The sequence below is a fragment of the Carex rostrata genome, chromosome 33 (genome assembly GCF_964058835.1).
Source record: "Carex rostrata chromosome 33, lpCarRost1.2, whole genome shotgun sequence".
NCBI classification, from domain to species: domain Eukaryota; kingdom Viridiplantae; phylum Streptophyta; class Magnoliopsida; order Poales; family Cyperaceae; genus Carex; species Carex rostrata.
This window is the reverse complement of record NC_135950.1, coordinates 1811995-1824298: the sequence shown is the minus strand read 5'-3', so window position 1 is coordinate 1824298 and position 12304 is coordinate 1811995. Positions and strand designations below refer to the sequence as shown.

Sequence of the window (12304 nt, the reverse complement as noted above, 5' to 3'; positions counted from 1 at the left end):
TTATTTTCGTTAGCCCATCGAATACGGATAAGGATAACCTTTTTTTTTCTATTATCTTATCCGTTTTTGTGTAAGATAATTTTAAAAAATATAATTGTATATATATAGATATATATTTGTATGAGGATGATACATGATACAATAAAGTTTTGTATTTTATTAAATTTTTATAATACAAATTAGTTTGTATTCATTATTATTATTTTTCTTTTTTGAAAAATATTTTATTGAAAACACAAATCGAAATGTCAATTATACTTTTTTTTATCCGTTTATCTAATCCATACTGTATTAAAAAAGATGAGTAAGAGTAAAGTTTTTTTTTTCGTTATCAGTACGGGTATGAAAATACATCCACCGATCTGTATCATACCTGTTGACACCCCTACCAATATGCCAAATTGCTAATTAAATCCATTGCATATACATAAAGCATATCTCCATTTTAATTGAAATGGAGAGGGGGAATAATGCTTTTCTTTCAGTTTTTCATAGTTTCTCCTCCACAATTGGCATATAGATTTTTTGTCATTATTTGGGTTTGTTTCTTGCATAGATGAAATTCCCAGTTGGAACTTGGAAGTGACCCCTAGTCAAATTTTACTAAAGACAAGGGATAGCTCTTAGAATGTATATCCATGGACCATACAGTAAAAAAGGGTAGCCACAAAATCTGGTGGTGCTCCTCTGTTTCAACAACTGAACTAAAAGAAAGAGCTTCAAGTACTATTATGAGTCAGGTATCTCACTCTGTTCTGATAAGATAAAAACAGAGCACTTCTCTTTGCCCTTTCAATTTTTGAGTGTGGTTTATAAAATTAAATGCTGGAGAGGAGAGGAAATGAGTGAAGGGAGAAAGAAGGATAATTGGATTAATGTTTGTTAGGCTAGGCTTTGTTGTAGCAGCCTCAGTAGCGGCCTATGCAGCACGGCAAATTAATTGTTCAAGGCCACGGGACGTAAAGCCATCAGGTACTATTTGTATTATATTATCATGCATGCTTGATAAATTTTTTTATATTTGTCTAGTGCTTAATTTGTAACTTGGTGTGTTCAATTTGTCAGAAAATGACACAGGGATATCGAAGAAGGACGATAGAGATTCTGACGATAAACATGTAAGAAATTGATTTTACAATTAATTTCCGAAGGAGAGAACGTATTTTTCATGAAAAATTATATTAATTGTTTTCAAATACAATGAAATTTTATAGGTCGAGGAAGAAGAAGAAGAGGAAGAGGAGGTCAAAACAATAAGTGATCTAATTAGCTCAGCAAACCGCAAAAGCATGACCGCCGATTTAATAGATGAAGAACTTGAGAGTCTCTTTTCTGGTGAAATCGAGCTTCCATTACCAAACGACAAATTCGACTTAAAATCCAATAGCCAATATGACATTGAGATGGCGAACAATGCGTCGGAACTAGAACGCCTCCGAAATTTGGTGAAAGAGTTAGAAGAAAGAGAGGTGAAACTCGAGGGTGAACTCCTCGAGTACTACGGCCTAAAGGAGCAGGAATCAGACATTGCTGAGTTACAAAAACAATTGAAAATCAAGCAAGTCGAGATTGACATGTTGAATATAACAATAAACAGTTTAAATGCTGAGAGGAAGAAGTTAAATGAAGAGATTGAAAGAAGCATGCTAACGAAAAAAGAACTCAACACCGCGAGAACAAAAATTAAGGAGATGCAAAAGCAAATACAAATGGAAGCAAGTCAGACAAAGGGGCAGCTAGTTTTGCTGAAACAACAGGTGATGGGGCTTCAAACAAAGGAGGCCGAGTTGGCGAAGAGAGATGCAGAGATGGAGAAAAAAATGAAGAATTTCAAGCAGATGGAGGTTGAGGTCATGGAATTGCGCCGCAAGAATAAGGAGTTGCAGCATCAGAAACGAGAGCTTACAATGAAACTCGATGAGAAGGCCTTCGCCGGTTTAAGTGAGGTACGAAATTACAGTTGGTTTTTTTTTTTATCTGATATGAGATGATGAGTCTGGTTTTGCTTATTTGTATTTTATAAAGGAGCATGCAATTTTAGAGCTTAGTTACCACATGCATTTCCTTCTTTCAATTTTCATCTAAATATGCTGTAAAATTGTGCCATAACACTGCGGTAAATATTTTAACAGAGTAGTTTTGACTTCATGCAGCGCACCAACTATAGAATAAAAACAGCCTTGCATAGAATTAGTGCGCTGCACGAAGCTAAAACTACTTGTCAAAATATGTCAGAATAAAAGCTAGTTTTGCATAGACCTGTACCATTGATTGATGTAATAAATTGTTTTAAGTAGTTATTCTTTAGATTAAATGTACATTAATTAGGTAATACCATGATAGCCTTAAAGTGGTTTCTGTCTTTTGTTTGGTGATTTTGGACCACTTATGTACCTGTCTCTACAGAAGATATTGATATACTTGAATTCCCCTTTTGGGTTACAAAAAAAAAACACCTTTTTTCAGCCATATTTTTCAGTTAATTTCTTCTTTTTATATATATTTGATTCGGCTAATGAGACGGTTTTTGTGGTGAGAATGGACCCACCTCGATGCACTGCTGTGGTTCAACCTTGATCATAGATTATGGATTGATATTATAGGCCCACATTTTCTTGTCTTTACTGTTAGGAAAAACAATTTTGCATTTGTCAAAGTTTTACAATAAATATTTGACCAAAGAAATTAGAAACCTTTCCATTCTATCTAAACAAATAATTAAAATGCTGTCATGAATTCGGTTACAGTAAATCAGAACCGGGCAGATTGCTGTAGCCTGTATAGGATTCATACCAGTAGGAAATATTTAAATAGTATACTAACATAGCACATTTTATTTTCTCATAGTTCCCCTGTTTTTCTCTCATTAAATCCATAATTCCAAAAATTCGAATTGGAATAGTACTTGAATGAGGAAACACAGTTTCTTAAGAACATAAAGGAAACGAAAAGTAAACTAAAATGACTTGTTGGTGGTATAAATTTCATGTTTGGCTAAATAATTAATTTACAAACAAAGCCCAAATTCTCATTTGTGAAACAATGATAGTTTTGGGGAACAAAAGGAAACTAAATCTTCATATATAGTTAAAATGTACATTTTATTTTTTATGCAGAGTGATATGGCGGCGAATTTGAGAGAGGAGATAAACAAGCTACGACATGCGAATGAAGATCTTAGCAAGCAAGTTGAAGGCCTTCAAATGAATCGTTTTAGTGAAGTGGAAGAACTCGTTTACCTGCGTTGGGTCAATGCGTGTCTCCGTTATGAGCTTCGTAACTACCAAAACCCATCTAATCACATCTCGGCACGCGACCTAAACAAAACCCTAAGCCCAAAATCCCGAGAAAGAGCCAAGCAACTCATGTTAGAGTATGCTGGATCGGAGCGTGGTCAAGGCGAAACGGATCAAGAGAGTGTCTCATCTTTGGATAGTGAAGATTTTGACAATACATCAATTGATAGTTCTTCAAGTAGATATCTAAGCAAGAGACCAAGTTTGATCCAAAAGATCAAAAAATGGGGGAAGAGGGATGACACGAGCTCCTTAGCCTCGCCGACACGATCCATCGGTAATAGTTCACCCATGAGAACAAGTAATCGTCCAAAGGGGCCATTGGAATCGCTTATGTTGAGAAATGCGGGAGATGGCGTGGCAATTACAACTTTTGGCAAGCGAGAGAATGAGCTGAATGAATTTATGAACAGTGCTAATATGTCGCCTGGCACAGAGCAACCAGCTAACGTGTCATCATCATTTAACCTAATTTCAAAGTCAGTGGAAGGGGTGGCAGAGGAAAAGTATCCGGCATACAAAGACCGGCATAAGTTGGCTGTCGAGAGGGAAAAGGCGTTGAAAGCGAAGGCAGATCAAGCCAGAGCAGAAAGGTTTTTTTTTTTTTTTTTTAAATGACTAATTGATCTAATTCTGAAGTAAATACTAAAAACATCATATGAAAGTACTGAATTCCATATTAGCATACATGATCAACACACAAATATATTTCATTATAATCGATAAAAATTAAGCTGACCGAGAATTGTGACTGTAGGTTTGGCGATGGAGTCAAGCCGGCCAAAGTTTTGCCACCAAAACTTTCTCAGATAAAGGAGAAGAAGGCTCCCCCAGCTGTAAATGCCACATCCAATTCTGAAGAGCAACAATTCAATGATGGAAACGACAGCCCGGTGGTGAGCAAGATTAAGCTAGCGCACCTTGAAAAGAGAGAACCAAGAGTACCCCGGCCCCCACCAAAGCCATCTGGTGGGACCAACGGCAATGCACCTCCTTCAATTAACTCTCCAAGTGGTGTCCCGCCACCACCGCCACGTCCACCTGGTGTACCCCCACCTCCACCCCCGCCAGGTGGGCGTGGTGGGCCCCCACCACCTCCTCCGCCTCCTGGCACACTACGAGGTGGAGCAAGTGGGGACAAGGTACATCGTGCACCTGAATTGGTTGAGTTTTATCAGACATTGATGAAACGTGATGCAAAGAAGGAGACATCATCGTTAGGTCGTTCGTTGTCTACATCAAATGTGGCAGATGTGAGGAGCAATATGATTGGAGAGATTGAAAATAGATCAGGGTTTCTTTTAGCTGTAAGTACATGTCATAAATTATTATATATGCATTCAATTTTGTTGGCCAATTTTTTTTGAGATAACATAATTTACTAAACCAAATTAATTAATTAATTAGGTGAAAGCTGATGTGGAGACACAAGGCGATTTTGTAATATCATTAGCGAACGAAGTACGAGCTGCTACCTTTACCAACATAGAAGATGTCGTTTCATTTGTGAATTGGTTGGATGAAGAACTCTCCTTCTTGGCAAGAAATCTATCTGCTCTGTCTTTAGTTTAGAAAAAAAAAATTATGTTTCCAATAATTTAGTAGTTCTTTCATTATTGCAATTAACTAGTATATATATCCTAAAATATGTTGTGACTCTAGGTTGACGAGCGTGCAGTTCTCAAGCATTTTGATTGGCCAGAGGGAAAAACCGATGCATTGCGGGAGGCATCTTTCGAGTACCAAGATTTGATGAAATTAGAAAACAGAGTTTCAACCTTCGCTGACGATCCAAATCTCCAATGCGAAGCCGCACTGAAGAAGATGTACTCCTTACTTGAAAAGTAAGATATTACATAATATGTTTCATTTAACTACAAAAAGAGAAAATATGATAAAGTAATAAAACTGAAACTTGTTGTTGTTTATAGAGTGGAACAGAGTGTGTATGCGCTTCTACGAACCCGAGATATGGCCATGTCACGCTACCGAGAATTCGGGATACCGGTTGATTGGTTATCTGATACTGGCGTAGTTGGAAAGGTAATTAAAACAACAAAACAAAATTTTTACAGAAATTAATCTCAATGGTAAATAATTTTGAATGATCCTTTTTGACAGATAAAATTGTCATCAATTCAACTGGCAAAGAAGTACATGAAAAGAGTGGGATCAGAACTAGACGCTTTGACTGGTACAGACAAAGAAACAAACCGGGAATTTTTGCTGCTTCAAGGTGTCAGATTCGCATTCAGGGTTCATCAGGTAAAAATAGATAACTAAATTGAAATGTAAAAAGGCCAAAATAATTATAGCACTTTTAATTTTTACACACTTTGCTTCTGTTACCTTAGTTTGCCGGGGGTTTTGATGCCGACACGATGCGAGCATTTGAAGAACTAAGAAGCAGAATGAACGCGGGCCAGTCGTCAGACACACAGAAGCCTGAATCATGAATGAATACCTTGTTCAGTGTTCTAATCAGGTATTGTAGCACATTTAGTACAACTCTGTAAGTTCATTTCGCATGAATTTTGATCACTAAACAATTAAGAATGTGTATAGAAACATCAAAATTTATATAGAAATTATGTTTCATCCATATTTTAATTAAGAATTTGGATTGATATATTTGTTGCAGTTTGCATTAAGTGATGCTACAAATGCACTTCTCCAGAAAAGCGAAGCAAGCTCTTGCTACTTGTTAACAACCCAAATTGGTGAAGCGTTGCAATATATTATGTGTATATAGATATTGAGATCAATGTATATACTAATTATTTGATAATAGTTCAATTATATAAAAGAGAAACAAAGCTATTAATTTTGTCACTTTCGTTTTCCCTTTTGGTTATTCAGTAATACCAAACCAAGAAATGTGACATTTTCCGTTTCTGTGTGATACAATTGTTTATAATTAAACTTATTCCCTCAGCAGTTATATATATTTTATAATTTTTTTTACTACATCTGTACTTTTGAAAGCGATGAAGGCTTGTGGGTAGGGGTGTCAATGAGCTGGCTCGGTCCGAGCTAAGTTCTCTAAGTCCTAGCTTGGTTTGTTAATTTTAGACCGAGTTACAGCCGAGCGAGTTGGATCTAGGGTATTTGAGCTAAAACTTTAGCTTGAACTCGTGACAAGCTAATCCAAGCTAGCTCGTGAGCTGACAAGCTGGCTCCCTGGATCTGATTGGATCTTATTTTAAGAAGAAAATAAATTCTACAAATCTTTTGGACCGAGCTGAACCTAGCTAGACATTACAAAATGCACACAAGTTCATACAAATTCACAAATTGATGTCTAGCCGAGCGAGCTCACGAGCCGGCGAACAAGCTAAGTCCCAGCTCGAACTTGTTAATTTTAGACCGAGCTAGTGACAAATTGGCCCGTTAACAGCTCGGTTCAATAGTGAGCGAGTTAGATGCGAATCACAATCGAACCACAAGCTACGAGCTTTTTTGCCACCCCTACTTGTGGGGAATATATATATTCTAGAGTCCATCTGGACAGTCTATAAATATGCACATTTGATAATGGCGTATGAATATCTACTATTATGCTTATTAATGTTGAAAATTTTGAACTTGAAATCTAAAATTTGGATTAAAATAATAAATTATTTAAAGTAGAAATCATTGCACGAATTTATTCGAAGTTGCTTTAATTATAATATCTAAGAGGAATCTTCGTCCTTGTGAATAATCGGATGACATTATATTATTCCCAAGTACAGCAATATAGAGATTGATGTGGTCCCTTTCAACCATAACACCAAAATTATATTTTATTATTTTAAAAAAAAACACTGAATTGTAAGTTTGTAACTCATCAAATTCAATATATGCGCATAATTAAAATAATTACAAAACGCGTTTTTTTGTTTTTATACTTATAGTGTTTCTTATTTCTCTCAGTAGACTTTTTACTAGAATAAATTATTTTAGCAGATGTTTCATATTAACCACACAATATAAAAATAAAGTATTTTTATGATCTTTAAAATGCCGTTAAGATATGTTGTCGTTTTTTTAAATCAAGTGCCTTAAAATAATTTCGTATTGTTTGTTACAAATATTTAAGTTTTTATATTTTAAATTTTAATTAATAAATATGCAAAAAATAATGTTAATTAAATTGAGATCGTTCTTTATTTATATAAAATACCATAAAATATTTAAAATTTATAATTATATATAACATATAATAAAAAAAATTAAATAAATATATAGATTGAGTCTATGGTACTATGCATATCACGGGTTGGTCCGTAATACGGCTCAACATTCGATTTTTCAAAATTATAACGGTCAATCCGAACAGTTCATCTTGTTCTCCATATTAATATGTTTTTGGAGACCAAATTTTACATTTTTTGAAATTTTTTTACTATTTTTTTAGATATTTATAAAATCACTTGATCGTATTAAGACGTATTACGGACCAAATATTAAGTCAAATATTAAGACGTATTACGGACCAAATCGTAATATGCATAGTAACATATACTCACTCAAATATATATATGGAAGCATCCCACCACCTTGTTTATTTTAAGAAAAAAAATCATTGACAGCAGTCAATTTATTCTATATTAAATAGAGAGTTCCAGAGTAACAGTACCTGTCAAAATCCGACTCAGCATAATCCCGAATCTATATTGTCTGAGGTAACAGAATATTTCTGTTTGGATTACTGCCGTTCGATAAAAATCCGGGCCGAAGTGGAATACACATATCTCTTTAATAGTCGTGCGGATTCTGATTGAACGGTCCAGATCCAAACAGAAATATTTTGTTACCTTAGGTGATACAAATTCGAATAGTCCTTCCACATCTGAACAACAGATCCTGACCGTCCCCATCTTTAGAAAATATCACCTCAGATCCAACGCACACGTTGCCTCCATCCGACACGTGTCTCTTCTCTCCTCTATATCCCACCTCTTCTCCCTTTCTCCCCTCAAACCTTCCCAACAAATTTCACCTTGAAAGATCGCACAATCAAATTACGAAATTAGCCATGGGAGATCGCTTCCAGGACCTTAGTCGCCGCTTCCATGACCATGCTCCAAATTCCACCCAGGTCGTTGGATTCCTAACCCTAGTCATATCGGGTGCCATTCTCCTCCTTTTAACGGGCGTAACCATCACGGGTACAGTCATGGGTCTGATCTTTCTCGCTCCGATACTTCTCCTTACAAGCCCGATCTGGGTCCCAGTCGTGTTCGTACTCTTTGTACTCGTCGCTGGTTTTCTCTCCACGTGCGGGGTTGCCGTGGCGGCACTTGCTGGCACCACGTGGATGTACAAGTACTTTACCGGGCGCCACCCGGTTGGATCGGATCGGGTTGATTATGCAAGGAGCAGGATCGCAGATACAGCAAGTCATGTGAAGGATTATGCTCGGGAGTATGGTGGGTACATCCAGAGCCGGGTCAAGGATGCTGCACCTGGTGCATGAGATTGTGGATCGGGTTTCGGGTTTGGATGTCTTGTTTTTGAAGGAGTTAATTTGGGTAAAATTAGTAATAAGTTTATTATCTATTTTCTTGGTTTTTTTTTTCTTTTCTTTTTTCCTTCTTTTATTACGTGAAGCTTCTAGAGACATGTCTGCGAAGTACGTACGAAGGTTAATGAATGGAATGGTTATGTTATCGGACTTAATTTAGTCATGTGATTTTGAATCCTTGTAGCTTAGTGAGTAATGATATATTTTTTCTGAATTGTTTCATTAATTTGTGTCTGACATCGTATCTATAATTTAACGACCCTAATGAACTCAGGCTTTAGCAATGATCTAATCTCCAGTGGGAAATCAAAAACGCGAAAAGGAAAAAAAAAGATTAATTTTGTTTGAAGAACATGGGAACATGGTTATGCAAGACGAATTCGGATCACCCCAGGTACCTGATTCAAGCAAATTGGAAACGGACGAACTAGGATCGTTCTTTTAACTTGGCACGAATCTCAAAGCACAAATAACCCCACACTATCCTCGAATAGGCACCGTTTTGAGTTAATCGAGACCGTCCGTTCCAATTTGCAATTTGCTTGAGTCAGGTACCTGAGAGGATTCGAATTCATGCAAAGACAGAGTCCGTATCCGTTATTCTAGAGAGAGAGCGAGAGGGATTGAGACGAGACTTGAGAGCGAGTGACCCATGAAGCCATGAGGCCATGACCTCTAAGTCTGGAATTCGTATCCTCTGAGATATCTCAAACTTTGCGCGACTTTATGGAAAATCCCAACCGTTTAAATACGTTATGCACGAATCTTAAAGCACACATAATACTGACCCCTAATCACCCCCGAATAGACACCGGACACGTCGGTCACGCAAAAGTTGAGATATCTCAGAGGATACGCACTCGTAAGGCTGGTTCTCTAAAACTCTTTAACCACTTTAATATTATTAACGTGGTTAAAAGTGCGTCTGATAATGAAGCAGTTGATCATTATCCAATCAAATTAATCTAGTTTTGGAAAGCAGGCTATAAGTCCTTATTAGTTTTCACTTTTCACGACGAAATGACTAGTGGTAGCCTAGAATCATGAAAAAGATAGTCTCATGTTGAAAATGACAATACGCTTTGTGGCACTCTAATTTTCTTTTATTCATTGGTAATGTATGCACGGCTCCAAATTGGACATACATGATACACCTTTTTTCTCCTCATCTTTTCTTTCTTTGATATGAACTAAAAGACAACAATAAAATGAATTTAGACCTTTCATGATGTTGACACTTAGTACAGTTCTAACTTTCAATGGGTTCATAAATATTTAATAAGGCTGATAAATTTTGATGAATTATAAAATAAAAATTGTAAAGAATAGTATCATCAATTTAATAAGGCTGATAATGAATGGAATGGTTATGTTATCGGACTTAATTTAGTCATGTGATTTTGAATCCGTGAAGTTAATTTAGTGAGTAATGATATATATTTTTCTGAACTGTTTGATTAATTAAGAAGCTGTAGGAATTTTAAATTATAATTTGTGTCGTATCTATAATTTATACCCTAATGAACTCAGGCTTTAGCAATGATCTAGTCTCCAGTGGGAAATCAAAAACAAAAGCTCGTAAAGGAAAAAAAAAAAAGAAGAAGATTAATTTTATTTCAAGAACATGGTTAATTGGTTATGCAAGACGAATTCAGATTACCGTAACTGACTCGAGCAAATTGGAAACGGACGGTCCATGATCGTTCTTTTAACTTGGCACGAATCTCAAAGCTTAAATAATACTGGCCACTCGCCCCATCCCAGAATAGGCACCGGTTTGAGTTAATCTGGGCCGTCCGTTTCAATTTGCTTGAGTAAGTCAGGTACCTGGGAGGATTCGGATTTCATAAAGACGAGTCCGTATCCGTTGTTCTAGAGAGAGAGCGAGAGAGATTAAAACTTGAGAGTGAGTGAAAGACCCATGACCTGTAAGTCTGTAACTAAGGCTAGCTTAGCTCTTTAAAATCAGGGCGGATCCGGGGGGGCGCTCCTGAATTTTGAGTTTTAGTGGTGATTTATTGATTCTGATTAACTTTGTTTCTCTCTGGAAATTTTCTTCTCTCTTTGGATGTTTAATTTGTAAATTTGTAATTCCGGTTAAATATAGGATTAAAATTAAAATAAATTTCTCGAATTATGATTGGTAATTATAATTACAAGTTAGGAGAATCATAAATTACAAGTCAGAGTATTGGAAAATATAAGTCGAAGTATTTTTTTTATCAAATACCTAATTAATTAATGGATTTAAACTCAATTAGCTATTTAAATCTGATTCGATAATTTTTTTACTTTCACTGATGAGAATTCTGGATCCTGCCCTGTTTAAAACTCTTAACCACTTTAATATTTTGGTCAAATTAAGTGTGTCTGATAATGAAGCAGTTAATCATTATCCAATGAAATTAATCTAGTTTTGGATCTTCCCCCCCATCCTGGCTTAGAAAGCAGGTTACAAGTCATTATCCAATCAAATGAATCTAGTTTTGGATCTTCCCCCCATCCTGGCTTAGAAAGCAGGTTACATGTCCTTATTAGTTTTCACTTTTCATATGACTAGTCTACAATTATGAAAAAGATGTCTCATGTTGGGGAGCAGATCACCTGCCTCCCGGGGTGCAGGATTTTCCTGCCCCCTCAGTCACTGTGGGGTGGGGTCGGGTTTAGGATGAGTGGAGCCGGGTTTAGAGTGGGTGGGGCCCACTAACAGTGACTCTGGGGGCAGGAGATTCGATCCCCTCATGTGGACGCACTCTAATTTTCTTTTATTCATTGCTAATGTACGCACGGCTACAAATTGGACATACAATTTTTTTTCTTCTCATTTTTCTTTCTTTGATATAAACTCAAAATCACAACAATAAAATGAATTTAGACCTTCATGGTATTGACCCTTAGTATAATTCTAACTTTCAATGGGTTCATAATATTCAATGAGGCTGATAAAATATTGATGAGTTATAAAATAAAATTGATAAAAATTAGTACCATGTATTTAAGAACTAACTTTTTATCTGATTTAGTGACAAGATGTAATATTCTCTCTGTAGAAGATCGTGAGTTCGAAATTAAATATAATTTTTTTTTATGAATATTAAATAAAAATTTAAAAGTTAGAACTTCATTTTTCAGGCTCCAAAAAGAAAAAAAAATGATTCATAAGTTTCTCATAGATTTTGAACATTCGCATTTTAAGAAACGTGTTGCTCCATCTGCATGTTGTTCAGCAAAATGTAATGAACTTTCACCCAATAAAAAATAGCCATATCTATTTATATTTCTAGAAAAATACCTTTGCTTGCAAAAGATATTCAGAAATGGGTTTTAAATAATAGACGAAGCAATTAGACTATTAGAGAGGCTTGGCCTATTTTCTTCCCTCAAATTTTCCCAAGAAAAATTTAAATTTTCTCAAGAAAAATTTAAAATTTTTTCAATTCCCCCTCACGACTTGACAGCCTCTGCGAAGGTTTTCAATTTTTTTTTTTTTAAGTTAACA

The 12304-nt window shown here is 35.8% G+C and overlaps 2 protein-coding genes across 2 annotated transcripts; both read left to right on the top strand.

The window, feature by feature from the left end:
- The first annotated feature begins 520 nt into the window (after window positions 1-520).
- On the top strand, window positions 521-6128 carry CHUP1 (Hydroxyproline-rich glycoprotein family protein). Its single transcript, XM_078296939.1, has 11 exons — window positions 521-972; window positions 1066-1118; window positions 1215-1946; window positions 3117-3889; window positions 4054-4603; window positions 4704-4835; window positions 4959-5140; window positions 5228-5339; window positions 5418-5561; window positions 5651-5781; window positions 5938-6128. The coding sequence occupies exons 1-10, from the start codon at window positions 876-878 to the stop codon at window positions 5750-5752; spliced, it is 2877 nt and encodes a 958-aa protein (XP_078153065.1). The 5' UTR covers window positions 521-875; the 3' UTR covers window positions 5753-5781; window positions 5938-6128.
- Window positions 6129-8242: 2114 nt separating this feature from the next.
- Window positions 8243-8782, top strand: LOC144548523 (Oleosin family protein). The gene has a single exon (XM_078297213.1). It carries the CDS (start codon window positions 8317-8319, stop codon window positions 8755-8757), a length of 441 nt encoding a protein of 146 aa, XP_078153339.1. The 5' UTR covers window positions 8243-8316; the 3' UTR covers window positions 8758-8782.
- Window positions 8783-12304: the final 3522 nt, after the last annotated feature.

What these genes read in the sequence shown, in the direction of transcription:
- CHUP1 (XM_078296939.1), top strand. Translation starts at nt 876, where the DNA reads ATGTTTGTTAGGCTAGGCTTTGTTGTAGCAGCCTCAGTAGCGGCCTAT. An exon ending in CCTTCGCCGGTTTAAGTGAG is followed by an intron (nt 1,947 to 3,116) that starts GTACGAAATTAC and finishes TTTTTTATGCAG; the next exon opens with AGTGATATGGCGGCGAATTT. An exon ending in ATGTACTCCTTACTTGAAAA is followed by an intron (nt 5,141 to 5,227) that starts GTAAGATATTAC and finishes TGTTGTTTATAG; the next exon opens with AGTGGAACAGAGTGTGTATG.
- LOC144548523 (XM_078297213.1), top strand. Translation starts at nt 8,317, where the DNA reads ATGGGAGATCGCTTCCAGGACCTTAGTCGCCGCTTCCATGACCATGCT.